Source organism: Lepisma saccharinum, chromosome 3 (assembly GCF_977018435.1).
Source record: "Lepisma saccharinum chromosome 3, izLepSacc3.1, whole genome shotgun sequence".
NCBI classification, from domain to species: domain Eukaryota; kingdom Metazoa; phylum Arthropoda; class Insecta; order Zygentoma; family Lepismatidae; genus Lepisma; species Lepisma saccharinum.
In genome coordinates this window covers 92,465,107-92,487,865 of record NC_139231.1, presented here as the reverse complement: position 1 = coordinate 92,487,865, position 22,759 = coordinate 92,465,107, and the positions used below count along the sequence as shown (strand labels likewise).

The window sequence follows — 22,759 nt, the reverse complement described above, 5'->3', positions numbered from 1 at the left end:
CGCTGAAAATTGAGTTAACGTTGGATTTAGTTGCTGCACTCTCTAACGTTGCTGTACAATAGTGAATGAAATTCGTTCAGTAGCCGCTGATAGCCAGAAGCACAAGGAAACATGTGGGCAACCCAACTTTCACCTGCGTTTTTCATACTTTTGTGGATTATCAAGTTTTACTCACGAGCCTCTCAACTATGAACTGGCGGATTTATTTGCAATGACGAAGGACGCTTTTTGTATTGCTGAGCACGTAAATTTTCATTGGGAAAACATGCACCACATAGAACAGATGTTTGTTTGATTGATTTATTTCGTGTTTTAAGTCCACTTTTTGCACAGTAAGGCTAATTGGGACTGTGCCTCCACCGGTTATCGAACCCGGGACCCCTTGATTACAAGGTGCGGACGCTACCACTGCGCCATCTAGGAGGCCCATAGAACAGATGTGATAATATACTTGTGTAGAGAGATAAATGGTCTTATTGTATGACAAATATCGGCTCAGCGTTACTTTTGGATGAAATGTAACCGTAACACATTCCTTTTATCGAGTAACTTGCCCTACTCTGGCCATACCCTACACGTACAGTCACCAGCAATAAATATGGGGCACCTAGATCTTGAAATACTCTCTTCCCTGCAATACCTTATGTGTGTTCCCTAACTCTACGGCAGAGATAGAAGTTCCCATTGAAAATTTGCTATTAAAATCCACTTATCCCAGTAGAGTTTTCCAACACACATAACGCCTTGCATGGAAGCAATTATTTCAGGATCTAGGTGTCCCATTTTTATTGCCGGTGACTGTACCTTGACAACAACCCGACCTCACATGTCTTATTGCTTAGTCCTGTGTTCTGTTTTGACATTTTCCTTCTAACGTGACTTTTGCTACCCAAATCCCTCTTTAGGCGTTACTTTTAGACGGTCTTTATTGCTGTGGAAACGGTCTTTGCCCACGCAACATCCGACTGGTATTTTGCCCATTGACGCAACACAAACCACGCTTCCGAATTCTATCCGACGCGTTTTGGTTGAAGTGAAAATGGCAATTCGAAACTCATTTGCAGTTCGGAAGGGAATTTCTAATCAGACTGCGGAAGAGTGGACTAACCCCCTCCCCCTTCCCTTACCCCGATTTCGGTCCCTAAAAAAAGGTCGATTTCAAAAAAAGTGCGGTCTCCGTAGATTTACGGGTTGAGAAACGTGCTAACTCTCAAATTATATTCCGGGTCTGTCTTTCATAAAGAACCGACGAGATCAGATGCAGTAACCTGCTCCGTTATAAACGGCGCAGGATCCGTAATTAAAGGGGAAGAAGTGAGAATCGCTTCGGACGTCGGGATGGAGAGGAGGGGTGGGAGGGGGAGGAAACCATTGTCAAATAAATTCACTCCCTCCCGGAGTTGGAAGGACTCGACCTAATTTTCCTCTTCCGGCGGGCACAACCGATAACTCCGTATTACAAACTGCATCCGAGCTCGAACGAGGACGGGGATTCTCCCACACTTATCAAGACTGAGAAGAGGAAAAGGTGGTTTGATTTCGTCAAACCGAGCAGTGTTTCCAACATAATGTGCAAAATGTTCCCAAGGCTTGTTTCATTTTGCGTTACATGCATAGCGGAGACATGTTGGATGCGATAACAGGTCATCCTCAGATGGTACATTGATAACGTTGTCGCCTTGTAATAATCGGTTCCCGGTACGATACCCGATGGAGGCACGTAGTGCTTTAAACTGTAGGTCCACTCCCGACTAGCCCATCTTTGCATATAGTGGACTTTGGCTCAAAAGTTGCGATACCAGGTACGTGACATGAACCAGCAGCGATTCTAAATGTGGGAGGAGGGTCACCCCTCTATATAAACGGCTAACACGTTGGGTCCTCTATTTTTTTAAAAAGAAACTACCAATATATCAATTCTATGAATACATAATGATTATCATGTGCAATATTTGTATTAACTTTAGAATTTATGAGAATATTAATATTCTCCCATTATTCAGTATGCCCTTTACCCTTTACATTCTATAAGTTTTATTGCATCACCACTGAACGGAACCATCGATAAAGTGAAAGAAATTACAGGAACAAATATGCAACCAATCTTGTCATTTATTACTTACAAAATGCTACTAACATTAAATAAATAAAAATTTGACAAGCTGAAAGGACAAATGCACATAAAATAATATAACCACGACACGTAAGTCACTTTTCTCTGTCTGTATATCTACTTGCTGGATAACTTGTGATAGTAACATCAATACACTCCGTAAACACGGCTCTTTCTACTTCGACAAAGTTTTACGGCGTGTAGAGAACTTTAAAGCAAATAACTTTCCTCGATAAAGTTCGGCTTGTTTAGATCTTGTTTCAACTCTATAAGACTTCGAAAATCGGAATTTCTACCGTGTATACGAAAGACAAGTTTCAGTTATCCACTTGAAACAGTAATGAAGGATCCATATATCTAGCTGAACAAGAAACTATGTAAACTAGATGAAAAGGTAACATACAGTTTTTTCAATTGCCTAGTTGAATAAGTAGCATACAGTTTCAATTGCCTATAGTTGAAAAGTAACAAACAGTTTCAATTGCCTAGTTGAAAAGTAACAGTTTCAATTGCCTAGCTGAAAAGTAACAATCAGTTTCAATTGCCTACTTGACAAAATAGCATCCAGCCTTATTGCCTAATTCAGTGGTTCCCAAAGCGCCCTGAGGCGCCGTGGCTGGTGTACAGGGGGACGCGAAATGTTCCAATATTTTCAGAGAAATGCCACTTATTACAAATATGTGCTAATTTAGTACTTTTTACAAATAAAGTGTTTCCGAATTTGAAATGTGTTAATTTTTTAACCTAAAGCAAGCAACCTAACCACACTAATTGAACGTTACAAGTGTTAGATAGGCCCACATTCTGACTTGGGCGCAGCAGAATTATCTTGAAACACTAAGGGCGCCGTGAAACGAAAAAGTTTTGGAACACCTGGCCTACTTGAAAAGTATCATACAGCTTCAATTGCCTAGTTCAAGAAGTAGAATACAGTTGCAATTGCCTAGATGAAAAAGTAACAAAAATAAAATTTCTTATACTAGTTTAAATGTAACACAGTGTTTCATTTATCTAGTTGAAAAAGTAACGGTTAATTTCAATTACCTAGTTGAGAAAGTAACACAATTTCAATTACATAATTGGAAAAAAATTAACACAAGAATTTCACTCACTTGCTTTTAAAAGTAATTGAAATTCACCTTAAAGGAACAGGTATTGAATCTGGGCATCCAAAAATATATTTTCTAGCAAATTCAATTTTTCTAATTCACGCAATGATCACTAGGCTACTACTATCTCACCAAAATCGAAACAAAATACATTTACTGCACTAAGTGCTCTGAATTTCACGATGAAATCCTCGTGCACATTCTAACTGAACCCTTCCGTGCCGAAACCAAGCACTCCATGACCAGCATATCGCCGAAGGAGCTAAAATTGCTCCAAGGCATGTAAAAGTAGTTTCTTCATATTCCTCCAAATCCTTCTCTAGCTGCTTGAATACTGATTTCTATCAGCTTGAGTGCTTCTTATCTGTTCTGGGCAAACGTAAAAAACGGCTTGAAGTGGAGGCGAGAGGAGTTGGCGAAACACGCAAATCCAAGGGGAGTAACGGGAATTCATTCTCCTTATTACTTTTCCCACGCTTACTCTTTCAAGAAGAGTGTTATAACTTTGAGAGAATTACTTATCTCGGAGATTTTCCGTCCATTTAATTGCACATTATAGAGCCCTTTTCTGAATCACTTTGCACTTTAAAAAGGGCATAAAATCGATTACCGCCAATATCTGTTAGAGGGAAATGAGCGGTCTTGGTGAAAAGAGCGAAGAGAAAACAAACGTTTTGTGGACCTTCTGAATAAACATTAAAATACCAACTTCCCTATTTGGCCTGTGTTTGCTTGTCCACATAAGTGTCGCGATGGTCCAGAAGGAAGCTCGTCAGACTGCCACGCTGGAGACCCGGGTACGACTTCCCCTTGGGTGATTTCAGGGGAGAATTCTTCGATAATTTCGCTTGAATAACCAGTCCAGGGTCAAAGAAGGTCGAAGCGTGGCGCTGATCACATCACCTCCACGATGGCGGAGTTCAAGGCTGCGAACGTAGTACACTCTGGACTGCATTTTGCAGACTAACCAGGCTCTGGGGTCTGGACCTACAGCCAGTATAATTCTCTGTAGGACTGTGTGTGTTGTCCTTGTTTGTGCTGAGTGCCCCTTTACAGCCTCAGTTTTTAAACCAGGTAAGACTATATTTTAGTCCTGAGACATTGCAGTTATGTTTATTAGGTATAGGGGAGAGTGGGGACAAGTGAGACCCCTTAAGAAAAGATAGGTCATAGTGTGAACATTATTTATTTGAGAAGAAACAAACTTTTACAAGGCTACACGTAGAACAGTTATGAACATTTTTATCTAGTTCAAATACAAAAAAATAATGAACTTGTCTGTTAAAAAATTGAAGTAAATGAAGTCTGCATGTGGACGCACTTGCCCTACCGGGTAGGGCAAATTAGATGAGCCAGATACAGAAATTGAACTTGGCAAAATAAATAAATAAATAAATAAAACTTGGCAAATAACTTTCACCAGACAAACGTTCTGAATCACTTAAATCATGTGTCCAGATTTATGGAATGTGCTGGGGAGTCCTTCAAACAGCAAAATTAACTGGCAAAAGAATGAGTGGGCATTCCCCAGAACGAAAAATTTAGCACGCATACTGCTCAATACACATGGAGGCATTGTTGTTAAAATTAAACTATAACTGTAGTAACGTAACAATAAATAACCTACCAGTGAATCAATCAAACTTGGAACAAGTACGACTGTCCAAGATTCTAGGTGGACGCTCTTACCCCACCCCAAGTGTTTTATTTACTTGACGTCTAATAATGTTACATTCACCGGATGCCAGTATGAGGTTCATAAAGAGATATTTATGCAATAAATATATTACAAGTGTTAAAATGTATTGACAAAATGGAATGTAGACTTCTGTATACACCATAATCCTTATAAAGATAACACCGAAAATAAATATATACCTATAAAATCGTCAATTTTCAAGTGAGCGTATAACTTCTTTGCACACAGCCTTTCCAGCTTCCCTGACACCAACTAGCTTCTCGCGGAGTCATTTTCTATCGTGGTCTACAATTTAGCTAGGATGGATGCACTTGCCCGACCTGTTTCACTTACCCTACCCTCCCCTAGTTTAGTTATGGTACGGGACCGGACCCCCCTATAACGTAACGTGTGCCAAATAATCTAAGTGTTGACGCACCAACTATTTCTTATATTCAATCAATCAAGGCTGCGACTTCAAGGTACAGGCACAGAGAGATACCCTTTCCTTCATGTTCACACATGCTATTCGAGAATGGGCTTACAGTACAAGTAGAATCCGAACCACTGTGTAATATGTTTCCACGGGGAATTGAACACAAAGATCCCTTGATTACTATGGCATTAGCGGTGTAGTCGTTGGTGTAACGTACTAGAAAGCCAGGGTTCGAATCCTTGGCAAGTAATGGATGTTTGTCCCGTTCTCTATTTCGCCAATTCTCAATCCTTTCATAATATGAATAAAAATTGAGTTATCTATGTATATAGTCCTATTTGTATAGTCACGGGTACTTCTGGGGTTTAACAATCCCATTGACTTTCAACAGGATCGCTACACCACAGAAGTGTCTGCGATTGTACGGACAACGAAGTTAGAAATAAGCTGTGTTTTATACAGCGTATGTTTATGCACTTGTAGGTTTAATTGTATCATCTGCAAATGTGTTATATAAAGAAACAAACTGCCGGAGTACTAAGTTAGGTGAGTGTACTTTCCCACTGCGGTATTTGTAATTTTGTTAATTTAGCGTAATTTTTCCGCCTAAGCTAATCACAACGATGATGAGTATTGATAAGGATGAGTAGACAAATAACTAAAGAAACAACATTCGCATTCACATGCGAGTTTCGAAACCGAAACTTTCGGTGGCGACATCGTGAGTCTATTACGACACGCATTGGGTTACAAAGATAGCTATTCTACTTCCCATTGCTATTCAGCATATAGTACAAAATTACTACAAACATCCATTACAAATTAATGCTTAGATCTAATTGCTAGTTTAATTTATGACTCCAATTCCAGAAATTGATGGTCAATGTGAAGAGAAAAATAGTCAAGAACTTGAAATGGAAGATAAACGAATCAAAGCAAATGGCTTTCCTTCCAAAAGCTTGCGAATTTACTAGCTTTATCATCTACGTAATTTGCAGCACGACTTCCAGCCACATTTATGTGTGTGATCAGTTAAACCTAGCGTTAAATTTGAACTGGGGTTAAGTAACTGGAAACTTAATCCGCAGCAAAAAATAAACGACCATAATGACGTAATACGTTTGAGAGTGTTCACGTATTGTTTTTGTTGATGGCTGGGATCGTGAAGAACATAAATATAGTGCTGGCGGAGTGATACATAGTGACACAGTGGAATAAATTAGCCCGTGGGTAGATATCATCTCACGAAAAAATGTAATAAATTACTCTGAAAGCCGATTTCTTGATCTGTTCATCATCTCCAAAAAAGAACTAGAAATGAGTTAGTATAATCGGATCTCTAGAGCACTTTTTCTATCCCTTCCTCGCTTTTAGTTTGCTTTATCAAACCGCCTCTATCTGCAACGCTTAAACATGTCTCTGTTCTGCATTGTAAAAAAAAAGAAAAACCGTTCCCCACTTTAGAAATACCAAATATCTGGAGCGCAATTTCCAGGCGAGACCGGGAGAAAAAGATGAATTTCTCCAGACTCCGTTTCCTGGAGCTGGAACCCGACCTCGCACTGCTGGAACGAGCCCACTGGAATTCATGCGTCACAACAATGGCGTCGCGCGAAAGATTAATATCCGTCATGAGTGGCTGCCATGGGAGCTACGCATTGAGAGAATGCACGTTCGGCTTATAGTTTTTCCAAGCGTCCCATAATACTAGGAAAAGGGGAGAAAAAAGAAAGTAGTCGGGGAGAGATAAACTGAAGCAAAAATGCAGACAAGATGAAATACGAAGAACACGAAAGGAGGCTGGGGTGAGTGCAAGAGGGAGGTTTCGGAGGAAGTCATCTTCTTTTTTCCCCCTTTGCGACCATCTTCTCTCCCTATATCTACCCAATTCTTCTCCCTTTCCCGCCTTTTACCCTTTTTCCCGCTTTTCTCTCAGATTATCCCTCCTTTTTCTTAAAATTTCCCGCCTTTTCCCTCTCCCATTTTGGAACAGAAAGCGAGGTACTTTTTTTTAAGGAAGAAGGGGAGAAAGTATTAGGGAGAATAGAACCTTCGAAAGATGCACGACCTTTTGAAGATATTGGGTCAATTCCTGAGACTGTTGGGGTAAAAAAAAAGCAACGAGAGGAAAGAATTGTGAGCACCTTCTTATCGGCTTTTGACTCTTGATCTTCTATTCGTATCCCTTAATGACTTTCTTTCCTCCCTTCCCTTGACTCTTCTGTTCCTTTTCCCCTTCAATTGGAAAGGGGAGATGTTTTCTTGTCTGCCAAAAGGATACAAATTTAACACGAAATACATCGTCTTCGTGCCCAAACTCGTGCATTTTCGTAAGTTGAAAACGAACGGTATCATCAGTAACGCTGATAAAGGTTGTGACAGTTCATCGTTCCATGATACTTAGAAACTACAAGTATTTAGAAAGATAAAATTAAGATGACTACACTGAATATTACTTTTCTGGAATATTTCTGTCATTGGTTCTTACAACAGACGTAATTTGTTTCAGAAGTGAGTTGTGTAGTCAATGGTCATATGTTCGATGCTCTATCACACATCTCATTAGCTTATTTTTTATGTTTGATGCTATATCACACATCTCATTACCTTATTTTTCATATTTGATGCTATATCACACATCTCATTAGCTTATTTTTCATGTTTGATGCTTTATCACACAACTCATTACCTTATTTTTAATGTTTGATGCTATATCACACATCTCATTACCTTATTTTTCATGTTTGATGCTTTATCACACAACTCATTAGCTTATTTTTCATGTTCGATGCTATATCACACATCTCATTACCTTATTTTTCATGTTTGATGCTTTATCACACATCTCATCAGCTTATTTTTAATTTTTGATGCTACATCACAACATCTCATTAGCTTATTTATCATGTTCGATGCTATATCACACATCTCATTAGCTTATTTTTCATGTTTGATGCTTTATCACACATCTCATTAGCTTATTTTTCATGTGTGATGCTTTATCACACAACACATTAGCGGGTATGAGGGGCGGATGTCCCCCTGCCTTCCACTCAACCTCCTAACTCGCCGTTACTGCATTAACAATAACAAATGCAGATATACACATTAAAACATTAATAAATGAAAAACCGATGAATCCACGTCTAATGTTTTTACAGTTAATTGACAACCAGCACCAACAGAAATACTAATTATAGTAATTTAAACGGTGTAGCTCAGGTCAAACGATAAATTATTGTACCTTGGACACACATATAACACAGTTGAACTTGCCAATTATGAAAATCAGAAAGAAAAAAAGCATGGAAATATCAAATTTGCCCTTGATATATTTGCAGCATGATATCCCGTTCCAACTTGTAGTTTTTTATCCTCTCTTCGTGACCTGCGTGCGTACACACAGCAAACGCAATTACGTTCCCACAAGGGAAATTCCCGGAAACGGGGAATTAATATCCGAGGACAGGGGGCAAACAAATGAGGGGAGTACGGGAAACGAGAAAATTTGGTTACGGATTCCATTTTTCGCCAGTTATCTTCTTCTGAGACCAAAAGTGTTACCATTTCATATCAGTTACTTTCCCTATGTACACTGCAGTGGGTTATACAGTACGTGTGTATCAAGGTAGAGGAATGCTCAAATAGTGATTCCTTAACTATTTAATTGATCAATGTGTTTGTATGATTTAAAAGCTAGAGGTCGCCTAAATAGAATGGTATAAGTATTGGAGGAAAGCTACCAACAAGATTCAGTGGGTTAAGTACTGAGAGCGAAGCGGATTAATAAGGAGAAATGGCAGAGGGAAAAGTCATGTTAATAAAAATAGCAGAGGAAAAGATATTAACTGAAATTAGTGAGAGATTAAAAAAAACAGAAAAAACAAGAGGCCATCACGAGAGAATGAACTGGCAAAGCGGAAGGGAGTTGGCCACGTAAATGAAAGATCTGACTGAATGGAAGAGACTGGCAATTGAGTTATTGGTGAACAACGCAAGAGGAATAAGGATAGAAGGCGAAGTAAGAGAAACAGATGGCAGCGCCAAAACAGTGACAAGCAGTGAGAAATAGAAGAATATAGAGAGAAGATAACATGAGTAAAGAAGTTGATAAGTAGAAAATATTAACTGGTGAAAAATGTAAGAAGGTAGTGAAGTAGTTGATTGGGGGACGATGTGTAACTGGTATGAAACAGAAGAAAAGAAGAGAAGGGATGAGGTGATACAAGAAGATGACAAGACATGAAACAATGGTTACTGGTAAAGAACGAATAAGTGAGGGAAAATATAAGGTAATAGAAGTAGGTAACAGAGCAGGAAAATAAATTGATTGATAGTGAAAGGAAAATAAAGGGAGAAGTGAAGTGAAAATAAGAATGAGAGGATGAAGAGAGGAGAATGTGCGAGAAAAGAAGCTAATAGACAGAAAGAGAGTAACTTGTCAAGAGCGGAAGGAAAGTAGAAGGAATGACAAGAAAAGAGAAAGGATGAAAGGAACAAAGAATAAAGACGACAAGAAGAAACATGAAGTTGACTGATCGGAAAACAGCAACTGATGGAAGACGAAGTAAAAGAAGAGGCTGACGCAGAGAGAAAGAGAATGAATTGCTGACGAATTGGGGACGAGTGAGAGAGGCAACACGATTGATTGGGAACCAGCAATAACTTGAGAGGAACTGAAGAAGCACCTGAAAGCGAGCACGATGCACCAGTATTAGAACGTATAAGATGAAAGTGTGTGCTGATACAGGGAAAGTAGTAACTCATTTGGAAGATAATATGTCAGAGAAGGGAGGCGAGGGAAAGAGCTGACAGAGCGTCAAGAGAATAGAAAATCCGCCAGAGTAGAAAAGAGTAGGTGAGTATTGATTGATTGTTTTTTTTAAGTCCATATTTTTTCACAGATAGCCTAATCGGGACGGGACCTACAGTTTAAAGTGGGACTCTAACCACTGGCAATGTGCCTCCATCTGGTATCGAACCCGGGATCCCTTCATTTCAAGGTGGTAGTTACCACTCTGCCGTCGGGGATGCCCCAAGAGTAGATGAGTAGTGAGAGAAAGAAGATAAATATGTAGAACATAACGGAATCTGCGGCTGATTGATCGGAAAAGAATAGCACGTGGCTACTACTGAAAGAAGGGAAAGGTAAGACGAGGTGAAAGAAGCAGCTGGGAATGAGCAAGGAAAGAAAGAATGAAGAGATAACATGATACGAAAGAAAGATCTCACTGAATGATAAAGAGCAGTAACTGGTAGGGAAATAAGGAATGACGAAAATGTATGTTCAAGGGAAGAATCTGATAATGGGAAAGAGTAGTAACTGGGGAGGATGCAAGTAATGAGAAACTATGTAAGGAGTTAAACGTGAAGGTGTACGGCATAGATTAGCATGAGAGAAATCTCAATCTCCCCGCCCTCAAAAGGCTCCTAAAGTTAATTGAATCTAATAACCTGGGACAAGCAAAGCGGACTGTGATGCATTGTAGACCAGTAACAAAACATGATTGAAAAATCGTTCACATTAGATATTAATTTCCACTATACACTACTTGTAAATATATATATATATATATAAAAAACAAAAATTAGCACATTAGTAAATAGAATTATTCAGACTTACTTGTAATGTAGTAAGAACTGCAAAGAAATCTGGAAGGTGTCTAGACTCTGGAACTAACGAATAAATGATGGTCTGGAGAATTCCTTGAGAAAATCAATTTCGTGGAGGCACCAATGACATTTCACAACCACCAAGGGCAAAATAATACATATTCATTGTTTATTATTGTTATTATCTTCTGAGCAAATGAAGTATGGTTAGACAAAGAAGAAGAAGAGTGAGGCTGAGTCAGGACGGGGTGTAACACTGTGTCCGTTTATAAATTTCTCTTGGGGGATAGAAGATGTCAAACAGTTGTCACTTAACAGCTTCGAATTGAAAATTGCATGTGTTGCGTACACTTTTCCTATCGTTCCTCTATTCGGATCAGTCATTTTTGAGAACGGAGACCAATAAAAAAATTAACAGGATATTATGAGACACTAATAGTATAGTTTATCGTCGTTTACAAACAAAAATTCAAATATTTTGTGAAACTTTTTTCATTTTTCTTCTGAAAATGTCTTCATATCACGTGAACAACAAAATGGATTCATATCAAGAATCGCTTTCATTGTTTTGGTTGCCTTGTCTTGAATTTGCAACAATCACTAATTTGTATAAAAAAATGCATTTCTTCGTAGGCGTCCCACATTCGCCATATTGTTACAATGTGCCAAGAACACCTCAAAAAAGTACTATTGACTTTCTGTGTCGTTCGTGGTAGAAAGACGAGAGAGTATTAGTGATTCCTTTCCCGTGCGTCATAGCAGGAAAAGGAAAACATGATGTTCAAATCACCATCATCGTAAAACGGAACCTAACGTCACTTCCATTGTTTGTCTTGCGTAAAAAAGGGCACTTGAAAAAACTCGCGAAAAAAACGCACACTTTCACACTTAAAACGCACCTCGCTACACAGTACTTTCCCGTTTTGTCACCATGAGCGGCGTCTCTGCCGACACGTCCTCGTCCAATGGTGTCGCAAATTCTACCGAACTCACGCGAGGCGTATGCTGTGCCTGTTGCTGTTTCTGCGGCGGTGGCTGTTGGGGAGGTGGTTGCGGTTGAACAACGTTTCCTTGAGCGTCCATCGGCGCCGGATACGCGAAGGGAGGTTCCGCTTGCCTATTTGCACTGGAATATGGGGGCCAATGTTGCCTGGGAAGGGTGCACTGGGCGTAGGGTACCCCGTCCGGTTTCTGAAAGAGAATATGAGTATATTAGTGCAAGGATACAAGGCCAGATGACAAACATAAAAGTGAGTGAGATATTTAGATTAAGATTTATATATATATATATATATATATATATATATATATATATATATATATATCGCTGTTCTCCATTTGCAGCTTGGAAACGAGCCACGAGCCCCAAAGCATCCAATCAACAAGCGAGCCGCTGACGTCATTTCAATCCCTCACCTATCACTGACCTTATTCCTCTCCCTGCCCGCTGTTGGAAGGCTTGCTCGCTGGACTCAGTCAGCTGAGATGTTCCGAAAATAACCAGACTCTACCGTCTTTTTATATTCTAAACACATTACGATTATTTACCCAGGTACAGATTTAGGGGGTTTATGGAGCTGTAGCTCCGGTCTCCATCTGCAAAGGGGGCAAAAATGTTACAAGGAGATATATAATATATCTCCTTCCTTTGAGTTTTAGAGTTTTTGTTTTAAGTCCACTTTATGCTTAGTTAGGCTAATCGGCACTGGGCCTGCAGTTTAAAGTGGATGCCTCCACCGGGTATCGAATCCGGGACCCCTATGATTACAAGGCGACGATGTTACCACTACGCTATCGGGGATGTCCATAACTTATTGTTATAATATAAAAGTATGACTAACCATCTGGTATAGAATTATACTAAATGTCATATCTGAAATTATGTTTGAAAGGACCACTTGGGCGTCCACATATATCCCATTCTGTACTTATTTTCTTACAAAAATGTATAACATTTGAAGAAAATCGTTATTGATTTTTTTTACAGATTAAAACAATTTGAGAATGTTATATTTGTTTATTTATCGTAAATCGGAGACTTATAAGTCGTACATTCTGATAAAAATGTATTTTATATTCTTCACTATCTTTGTTTGAAAACAATTGTTAGTGTAACAACTGTGACGTAAAATTTCCATCAGCTGGGAATGCCGATGATCTACCTGTATGCAGCCGTGTCGCTTTGCTTCCACTTCTAGCTAATCGCGAGGATGAGAGATGATATCATGGAATTTATGAAGGGCCACACACACACACACACATACACACACACACACACACACACACACACACAACTCCCATGACTGAGACTGGATTCGAACTCAGGACTCCTGGCGTTGTAGAACGCGTGGTAACCACTCCGCCATGGAGATCGGCTCCATGCCGACGAGTCGACAGCCATGGAAACTGAGACCTATAAATACAGGAGGAAACTGGACGAGAGGAGATTCCATTCATTGCAGACCATACAGCCAGAAAGGAAAGGAGTAAAAAAGAAACCTCTTTCGAATGCTTAAACGTGTTTTTTCTGAAAAATCCTAACCTGAGAAGGATCAAAGCAGTCTCAGCGCTATGCGCTAAGGAAGAAAGTGTAAATCCCTTGTGACGTCAGAGAAACGTTACAAACTACTATGTACATAACGTTCTCCAGGCTGCAGCACTGATCACATGAGTTGCAACAAGTCAGTATATCAGTTCAAAGATGGCAGCATCACTACTAATGTACACTAATGAAGGTTCTTGCTCTCTGCTCGAGTAAGTTTATGAATAGAAAAGTGACCTGACGTCATTCACAGATGGAACTTTACTCGGTCAAACACACTGGGCTATGACTTCTTGTGCCTAAGTTGTGAACTCTGTGGTAGTTAACATATTACAGTCTCACAGCGTTTCTGCCAAGAAGAGCTTACGAATGCCATTTAGTGTGGTCAACACCCTTTGGTGAACATGTAAGGTACGGAGGCGCAGACGAAAATGCCTGGAAACCATTCACACGCCGGGCACCTATCGAGTTCGTAACAAGCGAGAACGAAGTTTCATTTTCAAGATGGAATTTGTAGATGTCCATCTCTTTCTTCGAGAAGATTACGATTTGGTAGCCTATGAAAGAAGTAGTGTTGTGCGAATGAGAGTCTGGGAGATGCAGCATGGGAAGTTTCCTTGCATCGTGTTTTAGATTCAGGCACCTGAGGGAAATCTCGTGGATCCAATGTATCTACGAGATATTCTGGTGTATTGATGTGTAGGTTTTCAAGCAGATCTGTCCATATTTAATGTAAGAGACCACTGGAGAAAGAGCATCAAAAATTCAATCTAGTACATCAGAAAATATTATGAAAGCAGAATTCGTTGATGGAAACAACCGCAACCTTTTCAGATAAGCAACGTTGGTCGAGAATGGCAATTAACCGAAGGATTACGTTGTTCGTCAATTGTCTTCTTAATTATTTGTTGCCCCGTTAATGTTTAATCGAGTGAGGCTTAGGCGAGATCCTGAGATTGCTTCTTCCTGGGAAGGATTTGAACGTCAGACCTTTCAATTATTAATCCTGTACTGAAAGCATGACGTCACTGTAGAACCGTGCCTTCTTCCGAACGAGTGTTATGCAGAGAATTTTGACAATGCAATTGGTAGGTTACAAGATGAACGGTTCAATTTGTGGAGCAGGTATTCACGGAACTGTTAGGTTAACTTGGTAGATTAATTAATTGTTATGAGTACAGCTTCGCCACAAGTATCTAGGTTTGAGAATGATTAACATTTTACCTTATGATTTGGTATACACAAGAGATTATTGCGTAGAAATTTCAGAGAAAAATACAGACTCGACCAGGGCTCCAAAATATGTTTTTTTCTGCTGCTATTTTTTCTACGTGGAATTGCCTATCAGTTCCACCGAAACGGGATCTGTTAGCCTAATTTATTCCAGCAATGGTACTGTATGCCAGAGATCCGAGTTCAAGTCCTGGTTGAGCCTACCTACACTTTTTGCTAATATTTCTATGGATTAATTCAAATGTTTGACTTAAAATAATAGTCTGGTAAGAAAATTATTGTACTCAACAGAAGCAAATGGCATTTACTTAATCCATTCTTGTTTGATAAATAATTAGAGGTGTATTAACCATTTGCGAGATGCCCCTTTTTAAGATTGTTCTTCTTGTTTGCATCAAATAACCTCTACCGCCCCATACTTCCACATACAAACTTTCACTACAACGCTTTAGCGGTCCCCCTTGGCGGAGTGGTTATCACATCGAGCAGGGTCCCGGGTTCGAATCCCCGCCTGTGCATGGATGTTTGTGAGTGTTTATTTATAAATTTCATCATATCATCACCCATTCCCATTTTCGCAAATTAGCCAAAAGTGGCACAAAGAAGTATTTTTTTTTTAGTTTTACCCTTGAGAACAAACGTGTATCAAAGTTAGTATTGAAGGGGATGTAATGAAATAATAACATCGCTTCTTCGTACCATTAAGTTAATCCCGACGGGGAATATTGGAGAAAGTGGTATCGAAAGAAGTAGTCAATGAAATGGATTACGTTTCATTGGCCTCCGTTAAAAGTATCACCTCAGTATTACAATTAAGCAAATGACTAAAACAACGGAAAAACGTCGGCCATGGTAACCAGTTGTTGTTCAGAATTGAACTATTGCATATGATAGTTTCAGTTAAAACTTACATATGCTTATTTCACTCAAAATAAGATGTTGTACATGATAAAATTCAGAAACATAATGTAAAACTTCTTGTTCTTGGAATACATTAAGATACAGCCAGGTTACGTCTCCAAGAAATATGAGTTTCGGCTGCTAAGACCTTGGTTGTTTATGTTTCTAGACAGAGAAAATGATTTGTTTAAAAAATGTTAACAGCACACACAAATCACTGCAGTTATTTGTCTCATTGTAGAAGGAATAGCCCAGTGTGATTCTTCATTACCATACATTTCTACCACTTTCTCATAATACTATACAGAAAATTTAGAAAACTTTTCACCAGTTCAGAGCTACCAAAACATGTAGTACTTAGAACAGAAGACTTGTGCTTGTGCAAATGCAGTGGTGTTAGTATTCAACATTTCTGAAGCCACAACTTTTTACTTTAAAACTGACTGTGGAGTGACGTCAATATTATTAGCATTACTCTTGTGCAAATGGAAAATAGAAGTTAGAGAAACCATTTCTCACTGGACATTGAAAGTTGACATGCAGAAGAATAACGGAATACTCCTGATAAGATTAAAAGTGTGCAATAATAGTGAGGAAAACTATTGAAAGTGCCAATTGTAAATTCATATGATATATGTGCATGTATATGCGTGATCCAAGTGTTCTCAGCAAATTTTTGAGATGAATCTTCTAGCGAAAAATAACTATTTTTCCCAGATACTCACAAGCATGTATATGTAGCAGACATTATTGGAGAGAATAGCTTTCTGCAATAAATGGACAAATATTGACAATTAATTTAACAATGAAAATGTAATGAACAAATGTAAGTACAACCACAAAACAACAACATTAATCTTTTAGTATTTACATTCTGAATTCCTCTTCGTTACTATTACATCTCCTTTAACAATTTCGATTTCTCGATACCCACCACGATTTCTTTAAAATGTTATTCAATTAATAATAATGGGTTACTAATAAACCTTATTAGTACATAAACGCCATAAATAGTTGTGTAAAGACGGTGCATGTAATATGAAAGAACAACAGAGAATAGTATGAAAAAATTACGGCAGTTAAAATTGCCTAAACATTAAAAATTGTTGCAATTTAGACTGTAAATTAGAAATCAAGGCGAGGACATGAATACAAATACACGGATATAGAAGAAGTTTATGCAGTCAATACAGGTATCAATAAGATTACTTCGTGGAAACAAAGGCTCATTCATGAGCCTTAAAATAAAATATTGTATCTACTTAGATAACTATTATCAATTTATATATAACTTCAATTCACCACTATTTTGAAAAACGTAACTTCTTGTCTGTTACTTATTTTCACATCGGAAATGTAATTGGGTGTTTTCTCTTACTCTGACAAACCTTCTACCTCTATCAGAATAAAATTAACACGCATTATATTAATCAATAAAAGTGTTATGAATATATCTACTAAGACGTCTACCATGCAAAACCATCATTCATATATTATAGTACATACGAAAGTAAAAAAACAGGATTCTCAAAATAGTTTTCTATTAGAGTATGACAAATTCACGTTTCACATGTAAAGGGCATTATGGATAATGTAATTACGAGAATGTTCAACCTCATTATAAGCAAAATTATTTATTCGTATAAAATGTTTGCATCTCTAATTTAAGCAATGTTTAATGAGCAACGATACTAAAATATCTTCAAATCCATAGTTCAGAAAGGTGTTTTGTGACTTATCTAGTTTGTTATGGTAATGCAAAATATTTTAATACTTTTATGTATCAGCTGTCCAGAAAAAGACCAAAGGGTTAAAATGTTATAGTAATTATGAAGGTATCGAGCGTGTTGAGCGGCAGTCATGATCTCGTCTGCGAAAGCTCCGGGTTCGATACCCAGTCGTGCATGGTTGTTTTTTTATGTGAAGAACTTGTAAATCTAATCATTAATTATTATTTTTGCAATTAACCTGAAGATATATAAATGCAACGGGAAATAAGTAAAATTTTTAAATGCTATTCAAATTAAAATTCCATCATAAAATGCATTAACTGCCAATAACTAAATTGAATTGTTGTTATAAGTATACTTTATGCACAGATAAGCTAACCGGGACTGAACCTACAGTTTTGAAGTGGGATCCGAACCACTGTGTTATGTGCCCCCACCGGGAATCGAACCCGGAACCCCTTGATTAGAAGGCGACGACGTCAATGCCATTAACTGGACAATATTTGATGTTGATTTGGTTTATATTTATTTCGCCTTTTCTGCCATTTTTGGCTAATCGCGAAGATGAGGATGAGCGATGATATGATGAAATTAATGAAGGGACACAAGGGACACCTATGCCGGAATTCGAACCCAGGATCCCTAGCGTTGAAGCACGCTCTAACCACTCCGTCGCGGTGGCCAGCTGTTGGACAATATTGTTGATTTCTACAAGTGCCATACTAAAATACTCGAACGCATGTACATCATAGTATATATCCAGCTTCTGTTTCACCAGATTCGAGTCTTTAAAATAGGTTTTTGTTTCGCGAGCCACTAAGCTATCTCAACAACGATAATCATATGAGAAGTAGTTAACCAGAAGAACATCTCGGATAGAAATATTTGTACGACCACAGCAAGGGAGAGCAAAGAATGGGATGCGAGACTCCAGAACTTTCCTCCATGAGGGGTCACGGAGAGACTTCATTCCAGTTTCCAGAGAGGAGCTGGAGTATTGATTTTTAAGCGAGCAGAGTCGTTGGCGCTGGTAGGTTGGGGCTTGGCACAGGATACCGTTGGAGGCAGAATTCAGACATGCTCCGACTACGCAACGGACTATCAAAAGGGAACTATGTCCGAGTGCGCATTCTTTTCGTGACGGCCACTTGAACCAGCTTGATACTCGTCCAGATATGGTTTTTGCGCATGAGCTTCGGAACTTTTTCACCTTCATTCGTGTTAATTGGTAGACAAATATTGATTTCGCAATATTGGGACACACTTAAGTGGTTCTGACGTGACGCACCACTTGGAAAATGCAAAGTGGCACGCTGACGTTGCGTGACGTATTGGACATGGCTCAAGGTTTGCCAAGTGGCATTTCACCGCATATTGTGTTTAGCTTCGCATTTGGGAATCAGGACTCCCCTATGTTTGTGGGGAGGGGGGCGATCAAGTGGTTTGGGTTCCACTTTAAACGATGTGTTCAATCCTATTACCCAAAATTGATTTAACTCTGTTGATGTTATAATCGAACGTTTTTCTCTATAATACGAGCAACTGCCTTGTTCACGTAGTTCTGCTCTTAATAAATGAACAAGTTAAACACTACAGCTGTGTCAAGAGGAGAGAAATTGTTGCAATATTTTACAATAAAAAATAATAAGGCAACCCCTCTTAACCTAGGATTATATTATTTCTTCCCTTAGCATTATAATTTCCGTGAGAACGAGCAACAAAACTAGAGTAGGAAATATTGTAATAAATGTCGAAAGCGACTTTTTTATTCTGTACTGATATATGTAATTATTAACAGGAGAAAAGAACAATGAATTATTATAGATGTATTTTAAAGGCCTATTCAGTGTATAGATTTTGAATACCTCATGATTGCAGATATTGACACAATTTAGAGCACTGCTCATTGTAGTCATCATCGTAACACTCGAAAATTCAATTTAAGATCAGGTAAGCTCATCATGATTGGAACTATTATTTACATGGAATACGTTAACTGATTGATTGGTTTGTTTCGTTTATTTTACTTTTCTATTCTGTCACTTTTGGTTAATCGCGAAGATGATGATAAGTGATGATAGGATGAAATTCATGAAGGAACCCGCATAAAGTACACGCAAGCAAAGGCGTGATTCGAACCTGGGGTCCCTGTCGTAGTAGCGCTGTGACATAACCACTCCACCACGGAATCGGCAAGTGGAATACCTACCACAAAAATGTGCTAGTAAGGAATCAACCACGGAATCCCTTGATCACAAGCAATGTTGTCTCATAAGCTATTGGAAGACCAATTAACGTAACGTGCTGCAATACCGCATTATCTGGTTCGATTCCAGCTCATGTCATTGATATTTAAATCCGCGTGCTTTTATTCTATATCCCTTTTATCAGTGTTTAGTCCATTCTCATCATCGATACTAAATTACTAAGTGCTACATCACATTCTCAAAGCTGGAATATACGGAAGCGAGTCAAGTTGCCTAATTTTAATTTTCTCGTAGATTTTGTCATGTAACATCGAAGGGATCTGTTGTTTTCTAGTATAGGATCATCTTGATCGCCAAACCGTCGATAGCGAGCTACCGGTGGCTCGAGAGTAATTTCCAGTAGCTCGTGAGGGGTCTGGCTAAAATAGACTGTAGATATGAGAGGCAAAATTTGACCGTCAGTTAGATCAACTTTGGACAACATGTTCTAATATCTGTGACAACCTGTTCACCCAATCTAACGACTATTGTGGATGAAAATGAGTGTCGTACTTCTCATTAACATGGGAAGAAGCAAGATGATAATGATTAGGGGCAATTTGTAACATTTTACTGTGTTTGTAAGTTTTGAACTCTGATTAAGAAATGACAGCTTCTGTAAGTTGAATAGAAATTAAAAATAATAATTTAATGTGATTTCATTTGACTTTTGTTATTTACTGTCGCCTCTCTGCCACGTTTGGCTAATGACTACAATGAAGATGAATGATGATATGATGAAGTTGATGAAGGAACACTCAAAAAGAAAACACATGTTCATGCCGGGATACGAACCCTAGGAAACTGGCGTCTTAGTGCTGTAAAAAATGATAACATACCTTTAAATTTTACAAACCAAGAAGGATCGTAAAGAATTCAATCTAAACTTGGTAGCTCACTGGATCGGTGAGTTTTGAGACCTCTGATCTAGGCACATTTTTCAGTGTTGAGTAAGTGCTTGGATACCTCTATGTAAATAGTGTTTGGGTTACGCGTGCCGCATATCTTGCTTTGCGAAAATCTTTTCACCGAACCGCCTGATAAGTGACATCATTGTCAAACTGTCCCCTCCATTTGAAAACTTCCTGGAGAGATAGGCAAGCGAAATTAGGTTACTGAATAGTCATTCACCAAATAATTCTATAAGTTTTAAGATTCCAGAAAACATGAAAGTCTTACTCTTCCGTGGTGCTTAACGGAGCGGCAATCTTTAAAATGGCACAAGGCCGTCTTGCAGCTCACGTGATCAGTGCTGCAGTCTTGAGCTGATAAGACAAGTAAATTTGAGCCGCACACAGCCTGTCCCCTATTTCTTTTGGACTTTTTAAGATTTTCATCTGAGTTTCCCTCGTACTTCTCCACAGAGGTAATTTTAATATTACTTTCAAAGGCTTAAACATTCATTGACTTATGAATTTCTGAAACTTAGAAGATTAACACCATTTATATTATTTCAGATATGCACACCTATAAAGGCAGAGATTTCATGTCTAAGTAGAATTTGCACTGAAATTTGCATATAAAAGTTTCCTGGCTACACAATTTCGCCACGTGTATCTTAACTTTAAGATCAGCTTACTTTTGCTCAGAAGAAATGAATATTTCAGACCTGTTGTGGTAGTTGATGGGAGTTCCAACAAGCTTCTATAATTCTATTACTCTCAGAGGAATTATGGACCGTCGCTGAGGAAAAAATGTATTGGATTAATACCTTAACTTTGAAGATATCTTCCGTCAAGCTTTGGTGCGTGAGTGCACTTGTGCCCGATTACCTTTACTACCCACGAATCAACCAAGCAAATGTTACATAGGCACGGTACTATAAAGCATTTTGCGTGTTGAATTTGCTCCCGGTGACGTCACTGTTCTGCTCGTAAACTTTACTTAACTCGTACAAAAAGTTGTTTCACAATCTTAACTCTTTATGGATATTTGAAATTAAGTCTTGAGAAAATAGTCGATACAGGGTGATTAGAAAGTCACTTTGAAATTGGACATTTCAACAAATCGAAGAGTGAGAATAGAGCTCTCCAAGTGATAGCTTCAGACTGTAGGTAGGAAGCAAACGTCTCCTACAAACAAGGAGAAGTAGATTCTTTTAGCACGAATATGCTTTTAGTACTATTTATGCGTGTACTAAATGTGAGAATACCCTCGAAAAATAATCCTCCAACCTTCCCACTCATTTATTTTTATGGCGCCACAGCTGGTGTCACTCAGCATGGTTGTTCTTATTGCTGACACAGATTTTAAGCAGATTGATCTGGTCACCGTTAATGCATAGCATAAATGCCATGCTGATATTCCTTGAGAAAATCTAAGGAAAATGTTGGTTAGGGTTTAGGGAGGAAGTTGTATAGCTTAGCGCATTCATTATTCTTAACTCTTCTCCTCACATGAATTTTCATATCTTTGTTACCAGACACTTATGGTAGTGGCGTTCAACTAAATAACTGTGTTGGCTCGCCATAACCTTGCCTTGAACTCAACACCCTGATATGATCCATATTTTCGTGACGTCACCAATTGAAAATATGTCACTGATATATTCTTTTGTGAAAGAAAGTGTAATTTTTGTGTTATTACATGTTGATTGAGTGATTGATTGATTTAGTTTATTTTACTTCGCGTTTTGTGCCTCTTGGCTAATTTTCGAAGATGGGGATGAGTGATGAAATTGATGAATGGACATTTACAAACAATCAAGCCCGAGCAGGATTCGAACCCCGGACCCTTGGCGTCGTAGCGCCATGTGCTAACCACTCGGCCACAGGGTCCGGCGTGTTATTACATGTAAATTATACCTTGTTTGTAATGCATATCTCTTGTTTAATATTTATTGTATCGTATGTTTTATTGTGTATTGGGTAATGGTTTTAAAAAATGTTTTAGATAATCTGTGATAGAAACAAATGTAGATGTCAGATTCGTTTGTAGCATCTTTTTGTAATTAGCAAGTGATTCATCTGTATTTGATCTGTGATATTGAAACAGTATGAAAGCGAGGATTTCGCATAAGAAATTAACATTCGCCGCAGATCGTCGACAGTATTTAAACTCAAAAGAACTGACCGGTGTTGTACATACATCTTGGTATGGTAGTTCGGGGCGCAAACTAGGCCTATGCGACCATAGGTACGCCGATAGCCAGGCATTGTG

At 38.6% G+C, this 22,759-nt stretch overlaps 1 protein-coding gene across 3 annotated transcripts in view; it reads right to left on the bottom strand.

The window, feature by feature from the left end:
• side-VII (sidestep VII transmembrane protein) overlaps positions 1 to 22,759 on the bottom strand; it is a 716,396-nt gene that overhangs the window by 47,013 nt on the left and 646,624 nt on the right. For 2 of the 3 annotated variants that reach the window (XM_083119006.1, XM_083119008.1), the window contains 2 exons: positions 16,350 to 16,391; positions 10,960 to 12,140 (listed from right to left, as the gene is read on the bottom strand). In XM_083119006.1, coding sequence (XP_082975132.1) covers positions 11,853 to 12,140; positions 16,350 to 16,391 — 330 coding nt within the window. In that variant the 3' untranslated portion in view covers positions 10,960 to 11,852. The remainder of the gene's footprint in view (positions 1 to 10,959; positions 12,141 to 16,349; positions 16,392 to 22,759) is intronic. The other variant, XM_083119007.1, reaches the window with a different exon arrangement.